This window comes from Malus domestica, chromosome 10, assembly GCF_042453785.1.
Source record: "Malus domestica chromosome 10, GDT2T_hap1".
Lineage (NCBI taxonomy): Eukaryota > Viridiplantae > Streptophyta > Magnoliopsida > Rosales > Rosaceae > Malus > Malus domestica.
The window spans coordinates 7,372,372-7,393,463 of NC_091670.1; the positions used below are offsets into that span (position 1 = coordinate 7,372,372).

The window sequence follows — 21,092 nt, forward strand, 5'->3', positions numbered from 1 at the left end:
AACAATATAAGCGTACATGTCATTACCAATGAAAACATAAGAAAAATACTAATGTTCTTTATTTGGGTCTCTTAATTTTCTTTTAATTTCGCAATTCATATATATATATAAAAAAGCATAAGTGCCTTAATTTTATAAGAGAAGAACAGCTGGGCATATAGACTATAGCTAATAGCTAGTAGGCCGACCACTGAGACCTGAGCAAGCCAAAACCCCTCCCAAAAAGAATGAAAGCGCCCTTGGTTTCCAAACACAACGTGTCAATCATCTATACGTCACCCTCTCCCATCATTTGTGCACTCATACAAACAACGAATCCGGGGACTCTCTGAGAGTCCGAGGTTTCCCAATTCCCCACGCTTTTCATTTACACTCGCCAACACTCGCTCTCTTCCTCTTACGCGTGCCCATCCTGATCTGCCTTTTGTAACGTGAGCACCTCCTCCGATTCACTCCCGCTGGTCAACAGGCCTTTGTTTGATTCACTTGACAAAATATGGGCCCCAAGAAGCGAGTAGAATTGTCTTTCTCTACTCTAGCGAGTGGGGATGCGGCCCAGACCATTACCACTAAGCGGTTTCCCTCCAGAACAGTCCGCACCGCGTTTCCTCAAATAAACAGGGTTCTACTTTGTGGCTTTCCATAGAAAGCATTTATCGGTGGGTATATCTGAGTAAATAAAGGAAAGAGGGAGGCTGCTACTGTTTTCTCCATAGCTTGTTTCTTCTAAGTAAGAAACTACAACTTTATTTTTTGAGGAAAAAATCAAAAAGAAAAAACGACTGTTTTTTTTTAGATAAATATGATGATTTTTGTTCTTTTGGGTTTTTTTGGTTCATGTTAGTGATCTCGTTTTGCTTCGTATTACTGTTATCTCTAGCATGCTTTTGATCTTGTTTGCTTCAGGTTTTGATAACCAATTCAAGCGAATAGGAAAATTTTCCTGAATATGAGTAACTAATTTAATTTCTCTATGTATATATCTACCGATCTGATATAGAAGAAGGTATGGGGAGAGGAAAGGTTGTGATTCGAAGGATTGACAATTTGACGAGCAGGCAAGTGACCTTTTCGAAGAGAAGAAATGGGTTGCTTAAGAAGGCTAAGGAGCTATCAATCCTTTGTGATGCTGAGGTTGGATTGATTATCTTCTCTAGCACCGGCAGGCTTTACGATTATGCTAGCACTAGGTTAGATCTCTCTCTCTCTCTCTCTCTCTCTCTATATATATATATATATATATATGTTGCCGGTGAACTTTTTTGTTGGATTGAGTTTGCACTGGAACTAGAGCTACTTGTTCCATGTATATGTCTTTAATGGTCTATCGAACTTTAATTTTCCTAGCTGACTTAGTAGAATTTATGTATAGAAAACTTCATTTTAATCCTTAAAAAATATGAGTTTTAGATTTTAACCTTGTATAAGATTAAAATCCAATTTTAGTCCCTAGTACATTTAATCATATCATGTATTAGTTATATTTTGATGTTTTATTTATTTATTTATTTTTATTTTAATGTATCAATTACATTTAAATTTAATTTTTATTTCATTCATCATAATATATTTTAATGTCTACATTTAGGTAACTAATTCTTTTATAATATATATTCCGATAACAATTTTGTATGTTATTTATTTAGGTACATTAATATATTTGAATATTTCGGTATATCCATTGGTACAAACATATAGTTACATTGATTCAATATAATGCATTTCGTTACGTACATTTTGGTACACATATTTGAGTATTGACTTTTAGGTACATTAATTCAATATATTATATTTCGGTAAATACATTTAGGTACGTACATTTTGGTACATAAATTTCGGTATTGATATTTAGGTACATACATTTCGGTATTGACATTTAGGTACATACATTTCAGTACGTACATGTTGGTACATACATTTTGGTATTGACATTTAGGTACATTAATTCAATAATACATTTCGGTACATACATTTAGGTTAATTATAATATATTTCGGTACAATCATGTAGGTACAAATATTTCGGTACAAAAAAAGTCAATTTTATATATTTCGTCATAGTTATTTCTGTACACTTATGTATTTATATATTTTTGTATCACAAATGTCTTTTAATATTTTCTCATTTACGTTCATTTATAATAAAAAAACTAAATAAGTGCATATTAATAAAATTAAAATTTAATATGGAGAGATTAAATAAAAATACACATTAAATAACAAAAATTGAATGTAAATTTTGATAAAAGCACTATTCAAGGGATTAAATTGAATATTTAATCTAGCACCAGATTTTTTTTAAATTTTAATCTTTTGTAAGGACTAATGTTCAAAAACCCCATTTATGTATCCATGTTGATATATGCTGTATGTTCTAGCATAGGATTTGAGGTGGACTTGTTACTGGACTAGTCCAGACGACATATATCAGCAGTAGCGTCCTTTTTTATGAATATATATATATATATATATATATAGAATGTCGAATTACTTACCCGAAGATGTTATTTGGCTATGTTGCTTCCTGTCTTAGGTCATGGATTGTGTAGAGTTTTGCCTTGTCTATTTTGCATAGGAATTCAGAAAGCTATATTATCTCTGATAAGAAACTGCTTTTAAAAACTTCCAACGAAAAAAAAGGTTACAGATAAAAGTATTTACATATGAATGCTTCTCACAATGTGCTATATATAGGATTCAATTATGATATAAGATATATATGCAAGAGCTGACTATTTACACATAATGATAAATAGAGACACGATGAAGTTAATGGATGATACGAAATTACATTGAATCCAGTTTATTTAGTAATGTTCAACGAAGAGGGGTTTCTGAGGTGTATGTGCGTGCGTGCGTGCAGCGCGCGTGTGTCCCTCTCAGTTATTAGACCGTTTTCTCTTTAGCAGTTTTGGTTGGGGGGCGCCGGGGGGGGGGGGGGGGGAGGGGGGAGTGTTTATGATACTTCAAAGGTCTAAAGCATGCACAAGGAGAACTTCTACAGAAGTACTATTCAGGCAACCCCATGCATGCTTCTCCTTACTTTGACGTCCTTAAGATTGTGTTGCATGAGATGTGTTGTCTTAAAGGAGAAGTTTGTAGGTAGTTTGTCAATTCTCGCAAAAAACAAGTATTATAAGGTGTACAGATTCAAGTATATACATGTTAGCAACTGTAATATCATCTAAGAATATCACATTTCTTTAGGGACTAAATTGAGGAACAGTGTAGGTCGCTATTCATCGGTGTCATTTCTTGGTACAAAGGAGGATGATGGGAAAGGCAGAGTTTTCTGAACAACCTTCTCCACCACTGAAGTTACAATTTCCCACTCATGTGCACCAATATATATCAAGTTAAAAATTAATGAACTTTAATTATCGTTTTTAGTGTTCAAGAAAAAAAAAAAAAATAAGAGATAAAGTTTGATAGGGATGACAATGGTCAATGGTGCCCGTTAATTAGTGCTATTAAATCGTAACTACATATATATATATATATATGTTGTCGATATATACTGTAATAGCATAACCAAACACTTACTTTATAAGTGACCTCATCATTCACAAACTCTGTTGTGACATTTTGACGACTTGATCAAGAGTGATGATGTGGGGAGATTTACTGATGGGAGACTTTGGATCCGGTCCTTAATTATGAATATTCTTTGATTGAAACCTTGTTGGTTTTTAATTTTTGATCAAGGTCCCTGAAATTAATGTGATAATTTATTTCTATGTACGTTACTATATTTTTTAAATTAAAAATTAGAAATTTTATTTGTTTATATAAATGATATTTTAAATAAAAAAACCATAATTTGTGGGATTAAAAATATTAAAATATAAATATACTATTGTAACATCCCACATCGCCCAGAGGAGTGGATCATGTAAGCCTTATATGTATATTCTCATCTCTACCTAGCACGAGGGCTTTTGGGAGCTCACTGGCTTCGGGTTCTGTAGGAACTCCGAAGTTAAGCGAGAAAGGGGCCAGAGCATTCCCAGGATGTGTGACCTATTAGGAAGTTCTGCTCCCATGAGTTCCCAGAAACAAAGCCGTGAGGGCGTAGTCGGGGCCCAAAGCGAACAATATCGTGCTACGGCGGTGGAGTTGAGCCTGGGATGTGGTGGGGGCTCGGGCCTAGATGTGACAACTATTGTGTGTGTGCGTATATAAACATGGGTACATTCATCAAAATTAACCAAAAAATTTATTGTATCAAAACATGGGTACATTCTTCAAAATCACACAAAAAGAAAATATATTAGGCTTAATAACATTAGTAAATTTCTTCGATTAAACTTGACATGGATACATTTTAAAATCAAAGAAAAAAGAATGTACCCATATAAGTTTAAAAATGGATTAGAAAAAAATTGAATAGATTTTATATAAAAAAAGGGGTACATTTTACATATAACAAATTGGTATATTTAAGATCAAGGTCTAAAATATCGATATTATTGGCGATATTTCGCCGATAATATCATTTTTTTTAGAGAACGATATTTTCACACTTATCCACTTAATTATCGTCAATATATCGATATTTTTGTTGATATTATCGCAATAAATCGGAGACGATATTTTCAACATTTTAATGCATTATTTGGGCAATCTATTGTGATATTATCGATAATATTGATAATATCGCAAAATGAAACCCAAATCATCCACAACCTGTTGCATCAAGTTATTGACCTCACCTTCCAGTGTCGAAAGCGAGGTGGAGCCAGCCATGGCGGTCTCCATGAACTTGGCCTGGACCTCCATGTTCACAAACTGCTTCTCGAACGAGTCCATGGTCTTCGACATCTTCTGGAGGTTTCCAGTGGCCAGCGACGACTCGAGCGATTTGACGATATTGCCTATTGACTTGTTGATGGTGAACATCTTGGCCTGGGTGTCAAGCCGCGTCACCACGTTGTCGAGCCGTGAGGCGAGGCGGAGGTAGTTCATCTGCTCAGTGCACTTCCGGATCGCGTTCTCGGTGGAAATCCGGGCGTTGTCGACGTTTCCCTTATCCATTACCTTCTTGATCTTGAGCTTCTCGTCTTTCTCCTCCTTCTCGCAATTCCTGGACTGCGCTGGAGCGACTTGGAGGTGAATTTGAGCTCCATGATCTGGTTCATCACCTTCTCGGTGTTTCCCATGGCGGAATTTGGGGATTTTTTTTGGGGGAATTTGATTTTCTAGGGTTTTGGTTTTCTGATAGGAGGAAGAAAGATCCGAGCTTTTGTGCATTTTTGGACTTCAATACACGCGTTTAGCGTTCGTGCCTCAGAGAAGTCAATAGAGGGCGAGGCCGACGTTTCCTACCTTGCTTTTTTGGGCACTTCTGTGCAATATTTTGGGCCTCACTTGCAATTATGTTTTCACAATATATGGGGCATGTTAACCAAATTGTCAGTGATATCAAGGGTTTTGCCTCAAATTTTCGAACCATTAGTTGGAACCAAGGTCTAAAATATCGATATTATAGGCGATATTTCGCCGATAATATAGTTTTTTTTAGAGGACGATTCGAACCCCTCCCTTTGTCAACCACGCACCTGGGCCTTATCCAACTCGCTACATATGTGTTTGTGATTACATATTCAGCCTGTAATATTTATATGGTCGTTAAGATGTCTGCAAGGCTTGCAAGCTAATATTTATTATCTAGGATAAATTTCTATGAAGTGTAAAATATTATACTAATTCATTATATATAAATGATTATGGTGTGTTTAAACTTCTTTCATTAATTACTACATATTTTCTACACTCACAATGTTTGTCAGCTCGCTATATAATCAACTTAAATCAGTTAAATCCATCATGCAATGCATTTCCTTCCAATTTTTTGTGATAAATTAATAGATAATTGACTAAATAAACATCCTGCAAAGTTTCAATAAAAATTTCCAAGTTTTTCTTACAATTTCCGTGGTTTTTATTCAATTTTTATTGATATCAATAATATCCCGATATTTCCATTCAAATTTCCGTGTTTTTGGACTACGGATATTTCCGATATCATCAATATTTTAGACCTTGTTTAAGATTGAGTACATTTTAAGATTAAAAAGTTTTACATGAATGGGTACATATAATTAGCATGGGTACATTTAGCAAAATAAAAAGTACAAATACAAAAAAATATATGGGTACAAATACAAACAAACTTTAAAACATATGGGCACAAAAAGAAATTAATATATGGGTACAAATTAAAACTGAAAAGAAAATTGGCACAAGTTAAAAAAGAATTACAAATTAAAAATGGGTACAAACTAAAACTAAAAATATATGATAAAAAATTTAGTCATAAATATAAATATGCTAATTGTAACATTTTTAACATTATATGAATATATTTAGAAATAAAAAAATATTTTATTATTGAAATAATTAATAATGTTATTAATACCCAAGGACCTTGATAAAAAATTGAAGAGTAATAGGATTTTAATCAATGGAGTAGCAAAAGAAATGATGAGAACCTAATTTCTCCTTTACTAATATATACCTACTTACGCTCCATGTTAAAAAACCGAATTCTCTTCCGATCTCCCTCCATGATGATTTCATAATGTTCAGCAACACTTGGTTGTTGTAGCCCCTTGAATGCTCACTTGTGAAGAGAACCTTTAGCAATTTCATGTGAATGCTTTGTTCACGATTGTTTTATGTTCGTTCAACTTCTCAGCCAAGTGAAGGAAGAGTCTTTATACTTATCAGAACAAAGATGTAGTTGAAACATGATATTATAGTTATATTGGGTTATACTATGTTACTTTTAAGTTTTATCTATATCAAATCGTGCAATTTTATAAGCATGAAAAAAAAAATCGAGAGTTGCCCAATTGGCTACATCAATAATGCTTAGAGAATCTCCAACACTGATAGCTACAAATTTGTCAGTTAGCGTGAAAATGATTCAAAATCTATAATAGCTAGTTAGTTTTCTATGAGCATCTCCTACATTACTAGCTAAATAATTCATTTGCAAGAGCTAGTTGTTTTTGTGAAAATTGTTGATTCATTTAAGATGGACAAAGCCTCATGAAATATTGCAAGCCTTAAAACCATTTAAATCATTTTCCATCTCAAGTGGTTAAAGGATCAAGAAATGAAATGAATAGTACAGAAACTATAAGTCCCCAATCACAACCCTGCTCCCTTTCTTTGCCTTGGATACTCACCTAATAAGTGCTTGAAATATGCAGTCGTAGTCAAAGCCAAATAAGCCACGGACACCAAATCAATGTGCTAAAGTGAAACTTGTAATGCATCAGTAAAAAATTCTTGAAATGATAGAATATTTGATTTGAGGGTGCAACAAAGCGGTATATTTTGGTTAATTTTCTAGCTAGTAGAGCCTCAATTGAGACAGAAAAAAATAATAATGTTGAAACTCAATATTTTTCTTTCTTAATTGTAAATTTTGTCTACAAATTTAGTTTTCTTAGTATTACCCCTTTATTTTTGTTTTCTTTCATCGGTTGGCATTTGCGCATTGCTTTGGTGTATTTAACACAATACGTTGAAATGAAGGAAAGCTTATTTATTGATATCCCCGATAAGCTACAAATATGTACATATACATGAGTCAAAATAAACACACAAGAGGGAGCCTTCACAAAGGTTGCTTAGGAGAAGTCTCAGCAGTCGGTAGAGCCCCAGAAAGAGAAGGCACCGGAGGGGGATCATTTGGAGCCTCAGTACTGGACAGAACCCTAGAAGGAGGAGGCATCAGAGGTTGATCATTTGGAGCTTCATTACGCGGTACAGCCCCAGAAGACGAAGGCAATAAATGCCTTTGGAACAAACCCACAAATCTCTAATGATCAAGTAAAACCTGACCATCAGTTTCCTTCATCTGGTCAAGCTTCCTCTTCATGTTTGTAGCATAGTCATGTGCGAGCCGGTGCAACTGTTTATTCTCATGCTTGAGCCCTCTAATCTCCTGTTTGAGACTCATCACTTCAGCCGCCAACGATTCAACTTGGCGGGTTCGAGCAAATAGGCGTTGGGCCATATTAGACACAGAACCTGCACACTGAACACTGAGAGCCAGCGAATCCTTAACAGCTAACTCATCAGACCGTTTGGAAAGTAGTCTGTTATCTTTGGGAGTGAGAAGGTTCCTGGCCACCACCGCAGCGGTCATATCATTCTTCATCACGGAATCCCCAACGGTAAGAGGACCAGTTGGGGAGACGAAGGATGGGCGCCATATGTTGTCTGGAGAAGGCGGGGCTGCCTCTTCAACAAGGTTCAAGTCAAAACGACGGTCGGAGGGGCCAGACATTTTCAAAGGTGTTGAAGAGAGAAGAGGTCGGACAAATCAAGATCTTAGAAGTGCAAGAATGAAGCTTCTACTGGTGGAGATTCAAGTGTGCTTTGGAACTTAATGTCAACCCCTATAAAAATCTGCACTCGACGGAGCTTCAGAAATCAAAGAGGCGCCTGCTCAGAAATCGAAGAGGCGTTTGCTTTCTCAAAAGTTGGGCTGCTTAGAGATCACGAGGGTTGATCTCAGAAATCGAAGAGCCGTTTGCTTTCTCAAAAGTTGGGCTGCTCAAAGACCACGAAGGCCGATCTCAGAAATCGAAGAGGCGCTCGCTTTCTCAAAAGCTGGGCTCCCTAGAGACCACGAGGGCCGATCTCAGAAATCGAAGAGGCACCTACTTTTCCAGCCTTGTCAGCACCTGTCACACGCACACTCAGCTTTGCGGAAATTATGGGCATTCTGTCAAAGACTTCTGGGGAAGTAGAAAACACATGAATCTTACTGTTCAATCACCCACTTCCCACACGCAACAATAGCTCATGGGTACCACAGATAACTTTGCCAAAGTTCTCTGCCAAAGTTGAGCACGTGAAGCTTGCAGCTCCCACTACATCGCTCTGACCAAGAAGGGTAAAAGAATAGCAAAGAAACAGCACTAACAAAGTTTAGACCCATAAATTTTGAAGGTCTAGCTACCATATTATTACCCACAAGGGTAAAGGAACAGTACCACTGCTGGATAATTGGAAAGTCCATGTATGTCAACCTCTGTGCTTCGTGGCAAGGTAGACTAGCAAACATGCCCAACCTTTACTCACATTCGAGAAAACACTCCCAATAAGATTGCTTGCTCCAAAATCGAAGAGGCACCGTCCTCCGAATCTAAAGAGCCAGACTCCCAACATGACTACTTTCTTAAAAATCGAAGAGAGGGTAAAGGAACAGTACCATTGCTGGATAATTGGAAAGTCCCTGTGTGTCAACCTCTGTGCTTCGTGGCAAGGTAGACTAGCAAACATGCCTAACCTTTACTCACATTCGAGAAAACACTCCCAACAAGATTGCTTGCTCCAAAATCGAAGAGGCACCGCCCTCCGAATCTCGAGAGCCACTCTCCCAACATGATTACTTTCTCAAAAATCGAAGAGACACTGCTCCCCGAATCTCGAGAGCCAGACCCCCAGCATGATTGCTTTCTCAAAAATCGGTGAGGCACCGTTCTCCGAATCAATCGAAGAGGCGCTCGCTTTCTCAAAAGCTGGGCTGCTCAGAGACCACGAGGGCCGATCTCAGAAATCGAAGAGGCACCTACTTTTCTAGCCTTGTCAGCACCTGTCACACGCACACTCAGCTTTGCAGAAATTATGGGCATTCTGTCGAAGACTTCTGGTGAAGTAGAAAGCACATGAATCTTACTGTTCAACCACCCACACGCAACAATAACTCATGGGTACCACAGATCACTTTGCCAAAGTTCTCTGCCAAAGTTGAGCACGTGAAGCTTGCAGCTCCCACTACATCGCTCTGACCAAGAAAGGTAAAAGAATAGCAAAGAAACAGCACTAACAAAGTTTAGACACATAAATTTTGAAGGTCTAGCTACCATATTATTACCCACAAGGGTAAAGGAACAATACCACTGCTGGATAATTGGAAAGTCCCTGTGTGTCAACCTCTGTGCTTCGTGGCAAGGTAGACTAGCAAACATGCCCAACCTTTACTCATATTCAAGAAAACAGTCCCAACAAGATTGCTTGCTCCAAAATCGAAGAGGCACCGTCCTCCGAATCTCGAGAGCCAGACTCCCAACATGACTACTTTCTCAAAATTGAAGAGAGGGTAAAGGAACAGTACCATTGCTGGATAATTGGAAAGTCCATGTGTGTCAACCTTTGTGCTTCGTGGCAAGGTAGACTAGCAAACATGTCCAACCTTTACTCACATTCGAGACAACACTCCCAACAAGATTGCTTGCTCCAAAATCGAAGAGGCACCGCCCTCCGAATCTCGAGAGCCAGACTCCCAACATGATTACTTCCTCAAAAATCGAAGAGACACTGCTCTCCGAATCTCGAGAGTCAGACCCCCAGCATGATTGCTTTCTCAAAAATCGAAGAGGCATCGTTCTCCGAATCTCGAGAGCCAGATACCACAGACCACTTTTTCAAAGTGCTCTGACAGAGTTAAAACATGTGAAACTGGCAGCTCCCACTACCGTGCTATGACCAAGCAGGGTAAAGGAATAGCATTACTACTTGTTGTTAGGGAGACCCCTATATATGTCGACCTCCATCCCCAACGGACAGGCAGACCTGCAAAAATGCTCAACCCTTCATCATATCTGAGAGGGCACTCCCAACAAAGCCTTTCGAAATATTCAGCTTTCTTTCCCCCCGATAATACCTCTGCAAACAAGCTATACTAGAGCAAGAATATCTCATATCATCAGGGTTAAAAGCAAGAGTATCCCATATCATGCTTTTTCCCTGTTTTTTCTTTTGGCCTTGTTTTTACCTGCAAGACAAGGAGAAAGAGAGCAATCAGTCAGCACTTGGAATCAAGCTTCCAGCCAGGAACTGACTGCCTGGAACCCCTTACTTGATTACTTACCTGGCATTGCTCTCGAGTACTCATCTTCAACATCTTATGTTTCCAGGGAAGATTCCGCATCTGCTTGAGGAACAGATAGGGCAAGTGCGAAGGATACAAGGAAGCATGTGGAGACAAGCGTAACAGCACACGTGCCGATACATCCATTACTCTGTCAAAAGCAAAAGTATCCCATATCAGCAGGGTGGAACGTACTCTAGATTTGATGGACTTGTTTTGACCCTCAAATTCTTCAGTCGGCCTTATACTCTGGAGGAAACCAGAAAACCCTCCAGCTCAGTTCAAGAATAAGCCTGTGGAAAGTTACTTCTTCAAAAGCAAAAGTATCTCATATCATCTCTTCTCATTTTTCTTCTCTTTATCCTTCATGCTGCTGCAAGATGGGGAGAAGGTGAACAATCAGTCGGAGCTCTGATTGCTTACCTTGTCTGTCACCTCTTTCAGCAGACCCCCTAGCTCGGCGACTTGGGGGACTCCTACTACATGGTTTGTATTGTGCTTGACCAATCCTAAAACTACAAGTAAGCTTCAAGTGAAATTGATACATTACCTTGTGCATCTCCACCAGTTAAAGATACCACCCCTGGATGGAGGAAGAGTACTTCCAGAGAAGATGCCACATCTACCTATGAGACAGATAAGGCAAGTCAAGACGACACCACACTCCGATACTTAGAAGTTTTGTGATTACGAGATCATTCTCCCACAATATTTCCTAATGTCATTTGTACTAAATCATTCACTTGTACTCACTAAAGGAGAGCTTGAACCTATGTACTTTTGTAAACCCTTCACAATTAATGAGAACTCTTCTATTCCGTGGACGTAGCCAATCTGGGTGAACCACGTACATCTTGTGTTTGCTTTCCTATCTCTATCCATTTATATACTTATCCACACTAATGACTGGAGCAATCTAGCGAAGATCACAAAAAGCGACCGTTTTCGTTACCTAGGATCTATCTTGCAAGAGAACGGAGAATTAGATGGAGATCTCAACCATAGAATACGAGCTGGATGGAAAGAGTGCATCCGGCGTGTTGTGTGACCGTCGTAGGCCACTGAAGCTCAAGGGAAAATTTTATAGGACGGCAATAAGGCCAGCGATGGTGTATGGCAGAGAATGTTGGGTGGTGAAGCATCAACACGTACACAAAATGGGTGTAGCGGAGATGAGGATGCTTCGTGGGATGTGTGGGCACACGAGAAAGGATAAGATTGGGAATGAGGATATCCGAGGTAAAGTAGGAGTAGCCGAAATTGTAGGAAAGATGAGAGAAAATCGGCTCTGGTGATTTGGACATGTGCAAAGAAGGCCGACTGACGTTCCGGTTCGAAGACGTGACTACGGGACAGAGGTTCAGGGCCGAAGGGGTAGAGGAAGACCTAGGAAAACTTTGGAAGAGACTCTAAGAAAAGACTTAGAGTACTTGGATCTAACGGAGGACATGACACAAAACCGAGCGCAATGGCGTTCTAGGATTCATATAGCCGACCCCACTTAGTGGGAAAAGGCTTTGTTGTTGTTGTTGTTGTTGTTGGTTGGCATTTGCGCATTGGTATTGATATTGGAATTTGCATTGGCATTGGTAACAGCATCAACATGCATCAACATCAAAACTAGCTATTTTCTCAGTAAACTCATGATCTAGTGTACCTTCATGAGTTTGATGCGAGTTCCAAAAGCTTTGCAATTTGGTTTCTTTATGCTAGGCTATTTTTAGTATTTTATGTCTTAGGATTTCCTACCTTATGTTAAAATATATAAGGACTATGATGCATACATGGGTGTAGCCACATTTACTAAAAGGGATCATGTATATGAGTCCAAATCTCCCTCCCTATAGTTTTATGTTTGTTTACCTTTTATCTTCTAGGATAAGTATTGTTCTTTGCTAAGTGGGAAAATTAATTCTTGAAATGTAGCCATTTTGTTCCCTAGTCCTCTTGGCAAATAAAGCCAAAATGTAACTCTTTATGCTTGTTTGCTTCAGTTACATATGAAATAGGCTTATTACACCCCAAATTTGTTGTTGCAGTTGCATTGGTTGTTAGACCAAAAGGGTATCAGCTTAAGAGAGTATTGGCTCTTCGACGGCCGGTCACCAATGTTCTTGATATATATATATGGCCACCAACACTTTCTTGTAGGTAAAAGTCTATTTGAATGGAGTTAGACTGAGCCATTATTGAGGAGGGTTTGAGTACTTTTGCAATGGCTACTAAAGTTTTCAGAAGATCTCTCCGCATAGATGTTTCCAACCATTTGACATATATGCACAACGTCAGGTTAGGGTTTAGGGTTAGGGTTAGGGTTTTAAGGCTCCAAAGAGCTGCCAGAGGTGATGGTTGAGTAGACATGAGTGTCTGGGAGATTTCTTGGTAAGGTTAGGGTTAGGGTTTTAAGGGTACAAAATAAGAGGAGAAATGAGTTTCGGTAACTAAGGTAGGATTTCAATTAACTTTTTTTAAACCTACAAACTAAGGAACCGGATTCTCACTTCAGTAATACTCTAGCTAGCAGCTAGATCAGTGACCTAGTTACTGGATTTGGCTATCAACTCAGATTTGATATAGGATGGCTTCTTTTTCATTTTAATCAAGTGTGGCTTCTTTTATTGTTGGGAAGAAAAATATCACTCAACAGTAGCTATGCATAATGCTAATCAGGGCCAACAAATATCATCATTTAAGCAATTGAAATGACCAAATGACCAAAATATGTAACAGCATGAAAAAGTATTGTCAGATTCCTTAATACTCAAAGGGACTCTAGCTCAAGTTGCCAATGGCATTTGGCCATCCCGTAGTTTGTCTGCATACAAAAAACGGGTTACAGATTTCCACAAATCCGTTTAAAACAAACGTTAACAAATATTACAAGTATTTCCCCCATATGCTTGATAAACTTGTTTAAACAATAGTTAAAAAAGATTATAGGGATTTTTGCCTTGGTTTATTCACTTGAATACAGGAAGCATTTCAACTTATGTACCCCATATATATACATAGATATTATTCATAATTTGGTCGAGAAACATACAAAGTGTATATATCCATTGAAAAAGGAAAGGACAGAAAATATCTCATTACAATCAAAACCTAAATAATATTCACAAGGTACATGATTGTTGCCTCTAACGACCATAACGCTTTGACTTTCTTATCAGCATGAAATCAGTTATCGATCGTTTCAACAAACTGAAAGTGGAGCATCAACTGCTGAATCCTGCTTCAGAAGTCAAGGTAACCACTCAACAAAAAAAGCTCCAATTTTCTTTGTGCTGAATACCTGCAATTATACTGAATAAAGGCATTATATCTATCTGACACTGTCACTAAGCTTCGTCGACAATGAGTACATGCTAGCCAGATTTGCTTTCATTTAATTTTTTATGCTCTACGTAATGCCTACGCATGCATACCACTTCTTTAATTACGTAGCTCTATGGTTTTGCCTATGTATAGTAACAAACATTAGCAAACAATATAATCCCTTCTAAACAATGTTGGATTATATCCTTTCAGAGAGATTAGAGACAAGCAAACATAGAAATAGCGAGAGCTAGCTCTCCAAGCTCCGGTAGTCTTTCTTAGTCACGAATTTAATTGTATGGGAAAGTACATGATGGGATTAGTCTAGATAGTCTGAAATAGCATTATGGAAGAACATGTATGCCTAGAAAGTTAGAAATTAGGACTCAGATGTTACCAGTTTTCATTACAAAACTTCTGAGACAATCATAGAGCTCTATCCTCTTCAACACATTCTTGTCACTTGACTCATGAAGATGCATAAAGGATTCTAGGGAAGAGAAGCTCAATACATTAACAAACCATCAAACAATTGCACCATTTTCCAAAGGTCTAAAATGCACAAGATTGAAAGCCTGAACAAAATTTTGTATCAAAAAGTTAAACACTCAGGTTGATCGGAAGAGTGGTGGATCACGATAGGACATTCAGGAAAGACAGATACATGCTCTTTCGACGCTGACAATAGTAACTGTGAAGTCCGAATTGGAAAAGAAACATGGAAGAGAAGGTATTTATGTTATTGACATTGTCGTTCCACAGGCTCAGGTGAAATCAGGTGTTCAATGAAGTTATAAGGTATGCCATGCAAACTAGTCATTCTTCCAGGTTGAAAGTTCAATTTAAGATACTATTACTACAAACACATCGAGGGAAAGGGAGATGAGTTTCACTAATGATGCTCTGGGACAACTTCTTTCTCATCTAGCTGACATAACTTAAGTTCAAACAACTTGTTAAAGTCTAACTGAAGTTCTAGCAAATAGAAACACAAAGTTTCCATATTGATATTATAATTCGAATTTTCCGTTAGAAGCAAAATCTGGTAGTAGTAATAATTCAAGGGGTTTTCTTCAATATATCTGGAGAAAAGCCCAGCGTTACTTAGGGAAGGGTAGCACTTTCCTTTCAGGGATGCTATTGCTACTTCAGAATATACTTAAGTGAAACCTAGATTATATTTTTTTCTTTTATGAGGAGATAACTAACCATATCTTAACCACTCTTCAAAAGAATGTAGCAATCTAAAATAGCCATGGTACTCAAAGGAACCATTTAACATCCTTGCAACACCCCACCAGCCTGAAATCATTGTGGAATGAATACAACACATGAACGTTCGGAGTTAACAATGAAGCCTGGCTTTGATGGATTGTAGATAAAAGGAAAATAAAGATGCAAGGCCCGGACAAGCTAAACTTATCTTATGTATAATATTCCATTTGCAAAAGGCAACGCCGTTAGCTAATGCATATTTTTTTGCATTTGCAGAAGAAAAGAACAAAAGTCTAAGAGGAAGTATGATGGTGCTGAAGCTTTGATAGCCCCAAGAGTTTTAAGGATCCAAGCTTTAGAAAAATTCCATTGAATAATAGTTCGTTTGTGTTGAACCATTTTAGACTATTCCAACTCGTATCCAATTAGAGGGCTTTATATTCACGAAAAGACAGACAGCCCGGTAAAATTCTGAAGAAACAACGAAAAAGTTAATATATTGATCCATTGAGAAATTCAATTTGCCCCATGTAACGAAAAACTTCAGCCTAGGATTGTAGTATAGTGGAAGGGAATATTTCCATTTCCATAGTTATTAGTAACATATAGTTTCTGGACATGTAAATCAGGACCTCCCACAAGAATTCCTCCATTGATGGGAAGAAAAATTGAAGAAACAAGTGCAGAATGGAAATCTTTGAGTTGATGGACACAAATGGTGAAAGAAATGATGTGGGAAGCAATTTCCATATGTTTTGAAATCCAGGAATAACAGATGAAGAGAAAAATGTGACATAGTTGTATCCTAGGGTTTTAGTAAAACATGGGAGCTATCAGCACTTCTGAACAGCTTACCAAAGGGTGAATGTTGTTGTCATTTTGTCTTTAGTGCGAAGGATACTATGCATGGCAGGTAACATCCTTCAATTTCTATTTCAATTTCAATTTCAATTTCATCGGTAATGTTCTAGCTGTTCCATCAGTAGAATGATGTAGACACCTGCTCTCAACAACTTTGTACCATTAGTAGTCACCGAGTAGCTTAGTAAATAAGTGAAAAGGCAACTTTTAGAGCAGACATAAGATGCACGTTTGGGATCAAACAAAGAATAATAATATTCACCAACATAAGATGCACGTTTGTCACAAACCTCAAACCATACGCCATTTCATTGGACCATCAATGATGTTCTCGGTTGGCATGGCCCATCGGGCTAGTCGACCATGTGTGATGTATAGATGCATTCATGTAAACCCCAGTCAACGTGCATTTATAGATTGACTATGAAAGAACAAAGCGAGTTACTACCATATGGTAGCAAGACTTCCTTGAAACGATTCTTGGAAGAGTTAGACAGAAACGGCCAAAGAAATTAACCAACAATTTGTGCCCTAAGCTATGATGAAATTTAGTTTACTATTGTTCCTATAATCTCTAATTTGTGAGCACATGCAACCAAAACCAATTGGTGATGAGTGGAGAGGCCTAAGATATGTATTTACAAGACAAAATATAAAATAAAATATGCCACTTCAAATTCCTGATGTGTGATTTTACATTGGCTAACATTTTCTAGTGCTCCTATAAATGTGATCATCTAGTGAGTTCATATTTCATGCAGACAAATATTTAATGTATTTTTATTTGATAGTTTTGGCAAAGGGAAGCAACAAGCTTGAGGCAACAATTGCGGTACTTGGAAGAATGTCACAGGTACAATCATTGCTTTTTATTGAATCTTCAACATTACATAGCAATTTGATTCAAGTACCAAAACCTAACAATGCATATTTCATGTTGCTTACTGGAAAAGGATATCATACTAACTATGGTTCATCTAACTACCCAACCAGAAAACCTTTTCGACATGGAGGACGAGTAATGAAAAGACGTTACTTGATTATTCATAAGAAACATAACAAATAATTAGCAATAATTAATTAAATACAATAGCAGTGGACAAGAAGCTACGGAAAAAATAAAAAAATATTAATTAGTATCCTGCTGCTCAGCCCTAACATAGAATATACAGATGCAAAATCAAGAAATTTCACAAAAGGAAATATGAAATGTCTCTGAACTTTAAAAACTGAGGTCCCCAAAAAAGTTTCACATCTTGTCACACATGTATTGATCTAACATATAAAAATATTAAGTATATAAGAAAACATGTATTGATAGCAAAATAGTTTCGCATGTTGTCAGACATGTATTGATCTAACATATAAAAATATTAATTATATAAGAAAGGTTCTGCTAATTTCTTTAGATTACAGAGATTTGAGTCAAGTACTCAATTCTTTCAATCCTCTATTTACGAACTTGAGGTAGTGACTGTTATTATTAGTGTTCTTCACATTTATATGGTGATGAAACGATCCCGTTGAAATCTACTTTCCGGCAGTCAAAACTAGTTTTTTCCGGACATAAGCCAGTAATCCTTTTGTATGTATTACATGAGTTGGAATCGAAAGCAATTCCAAGGAATTTAGGTCTAGTGTAATTGGGTTTGAATTTTTAGGGCATTTAGGTCTATTTAGGTGGGTTTTTTGCTATAATTGATAGTTTTTTTTTATTATAAAAAAATGTCATTTATAAAATTGGAATGTAAGTTTTGGCTATTTATGATAAATTCTCCTTTTAAACCAACTGAAATGCAACTTTGTAAAAATCGCTTCACAATATCCTGATACTGTTAGTTAAATATTGCTAAAACACTTAAGGTTTTTCCATGAAATGTGAGATAATGATTTATTGGGAAAAAATAGTATCTCATACTCACAAAGTAACATTTAGTATATATGAATCAGTTTGTGAGAACGTTTAGAGTATAGCCTCACACCTTCTGTAAATTATGCAGGCAGTTAATGGGGGAAGAACTTTCTGGTTTGAGTGCCAATGATCTACAAAATTTGGAAAGTCAGCTTGAGATGAGTTTGAAAGGTGTCCGAACGAAAAAGGTATCAAATGCCATAGACCCTGATTACAGTCTCACTTAATAATTTCATGCTCCCTTCCTTATATAGCACATGCATGGCACTCATTGTTTTAATTTTTCTATTCTGCAGAACCAGATATGTAATGATGAAATAAAAGAACTGAACCAGAAGGTTGCCCAGGAACTGGCTCAATTTCTCCCAGTTAATTAATATTTATTCATTTTATTGGGGGTAAATTGATGCTTATTACCATTGTTTTTTACTTTATTTTCAGGGATCTTTCATACATCAAGAGAATATAGAACTGCATAAGAAGCTAGACCTCGTAAGTAAAGAGAATGAGAAACTGCAAAAGAAGGTATTGTCTATACAATAAGCTCTACTTTTATATTTAACACATTATAATTCATCAAAAGGGTAAAGAGAGGCAATGGGTAGAGGGAAAGCGAGAAGAATCAAATGAGCATAAACCTTAAAGCCATTATGTTATTATACTTATCAAGCAAACGTGAAGATGTCTTCTCTAGCAAACACTAACACAAAATATTTTAATATCAGGTTTATAAAGCAAGGGATGTGAATCGAGGAAACAAAAGTTCACAGCCTCCACATAGCATCAGCAATGAAGATGATTTGCATGCTCCCACCCATCTGCAGCTAAGCCAACCACAGATTCAAACTTAGCATTGGGCTTGGGCCTTCGAACAATGAAGTGCCAGCAAAAGTTATATATAACCCCACTAACGTGTAATATAGCCCATATTGATCCAATCGACAAACCCACCAAAAAAAAAGAACAAGCAAAGCTCACTGTTTTGATTAACATCTCTTCAAAGTGTGCAAACAGATTACAACTGCATTGGCAAAGTTGTTTCACAGCGGTGGATAGCTATGTCATAATGCAGAATGCAGGCAACTCGCACCGCAGTGCAAGTCAATCTTCAAGGAGTGAAATGTCATACTAATAGTAAATGGATCCAACGAAAGGACCAACAGCTTTGATACGAAATGTTCTATCAAACAAACTTTAGTATTTCTGTAAGAGAATTAGACAACCAGTTAGGTGTGAATTTATGCAATAATGGCAAAGAATTGTGTCAGGACCAACTTTATCTGTATTAAAATGTGTTGTGACCAATCAAAGAATAATTGCCAAGACTTACTCCTACTTCCAAGACACTTTTAGAGACCCAGGTTTTCATTCTACCACTCACTGCAGCCAGTCTATGGTATGCCTAAAAGAAAAAATGAACAAGAACAGTAGCAAGCATAAAAAACCAAGCTAGTTTCTCATTTGAAGAGATAATGTTTCATGATTGGTATTTATTGTTATCCTAAAATCAAAGAAAGGGTTATGTGCCTACATTATCATCATTTCACGAAATGCATGTCTTATTTAACAATCGGTTTTCTGCTCTTCTTAGATCACTGTCAACCATTGATTTTAGTTTTGAATACCAAACAAACAGTGTGTGCAGCAATCAATAAGTGAATCTACTATAAGATAACCCAAGATTCTTGCCTGTGTGGAAACTATAATCAATAATGTAGCTCTTAGTTGCTAAATCATCCTTTGTTTTTGGTGACCCAATATTGGAGGAAATTTTTGATAAAGTTTGTTAGTTTTGTATTTTTGATTGAGTGTTTGAATCGGTTTCTTGGGTAGAATTGTAGAGAATTGAGAGAGCTTTGAGATTTGGATATCAGCTGTGCAAATAATGCAGCAACCCTGATTGATTAAGTAAGGTGAACATTACACAAAAGTATGGTGCATTTCCATCACCCATACTTATCTAAAAAGGTGATTGACAAGAGACTTTAACAACCATTAAGCCTTACTACTCCAGATTACATCCTAACCCTCCATTTGGGTTTAAGTGATTTAATCTGGAGTGTACACTTGTCACTCACACACTTACACACACTTTTAAAACAAAACTAGCCTTTGGAGACTAAAACCCTTCATCTTCTTTCTTCTTCTTCAATGCAGATCACATCCTTTTGCTTAGGAGTCCCTTGCTGCCTTCAACTCCTCGACTCCAGGAGCTGGTTAGCTTTCAACAATTTTGTGCCAATTGATGTTAAATGCATAAAATAAAGGCAACGAAAATAAATCAAACACCCATTTATTTAATGGCCATTTTTTAAACAGATGCAGAACGATCTTTATTTACATTTGTGGTTCAACAGATGTTAACAAACTCTTTGCTTAAACTTCTAAAAGGTGGCCTATCAGTTTCCAGATAAGAATGGACGCAATCCAATTTTCACTACCTCCATTTCTCTTGAAAACTAAGTATTTCTATCAAATTCTTCCAAATGAGATGTTGTTCTATTTTTTTTTAATTCACTTTACATGCTACAAATGAACATTTGTTATCTTGCTTGGTTTGAAGAGTCATTTGAATATTTCTTATATTTTGTCTAACAAATTGGGTACAAACCCGAGAACAAGCTGAGCAAAAGAAAACTTAAACTGTAAAGCTATGAGTGTTCCGAATACTATGTTTTTTTATTAGTGATCAGTTTTGATATTTTTGAATACCAATATAGAAAGGTGACATAAATAGTTCATGGGAGAAAATTTATTCATTAAATATTCTAGATTCTTTTATACATATGGTTGCTTCAGTTTGAATTATCTGGTGGTTGGAATAGGAAGGGACATCGGGCAACATTCAAATGAACGATTTGAAGACCTGTTGACTCTAATAACTGATTGTTGAGTT

At 37.0% G+C, this 21,092-nt stretch overlaps 1 protein-coding gene and 1 pseudogene across 1 annotated transcript; one reads left to right on the top strand and one right to left on the bottom strand.

Moving 5' to 3' along the window:
• Positions 1-820: 820 nt before the first annotated feature.
• Positions 821-19,512, top strand: LOC114827257 (MADS-box transcription factor 23-like). The gene is made up of 7 exons (XM_029108910.2): positions 821-1,190; positions 14,064-14,139; positions 17,076-17,137; positions 18,285-18,384; positions 18,493-18,534; positions 18,638-18,721; positions 18,922-19,512. The coding sequence occupies exons 1-7, from the start codon at positions 1,009-1,011 to the stop codon at positions 19,045-19,047; spliced, it is 672 nt and encodes a 223-aa protein (XP_028964743.1). The 5' UTR covers positions 821-1,008; the 3' UTR covers positions 19,048-19,512.
• On the bottom strand, positions 4,635-5,291 carry LOC139188827 (ESCRT-related protein CHMP1B-like; annotated as a pseudogene).
• Positions 19,513-21,092: the final 1,580 nt, after the last annotated feature.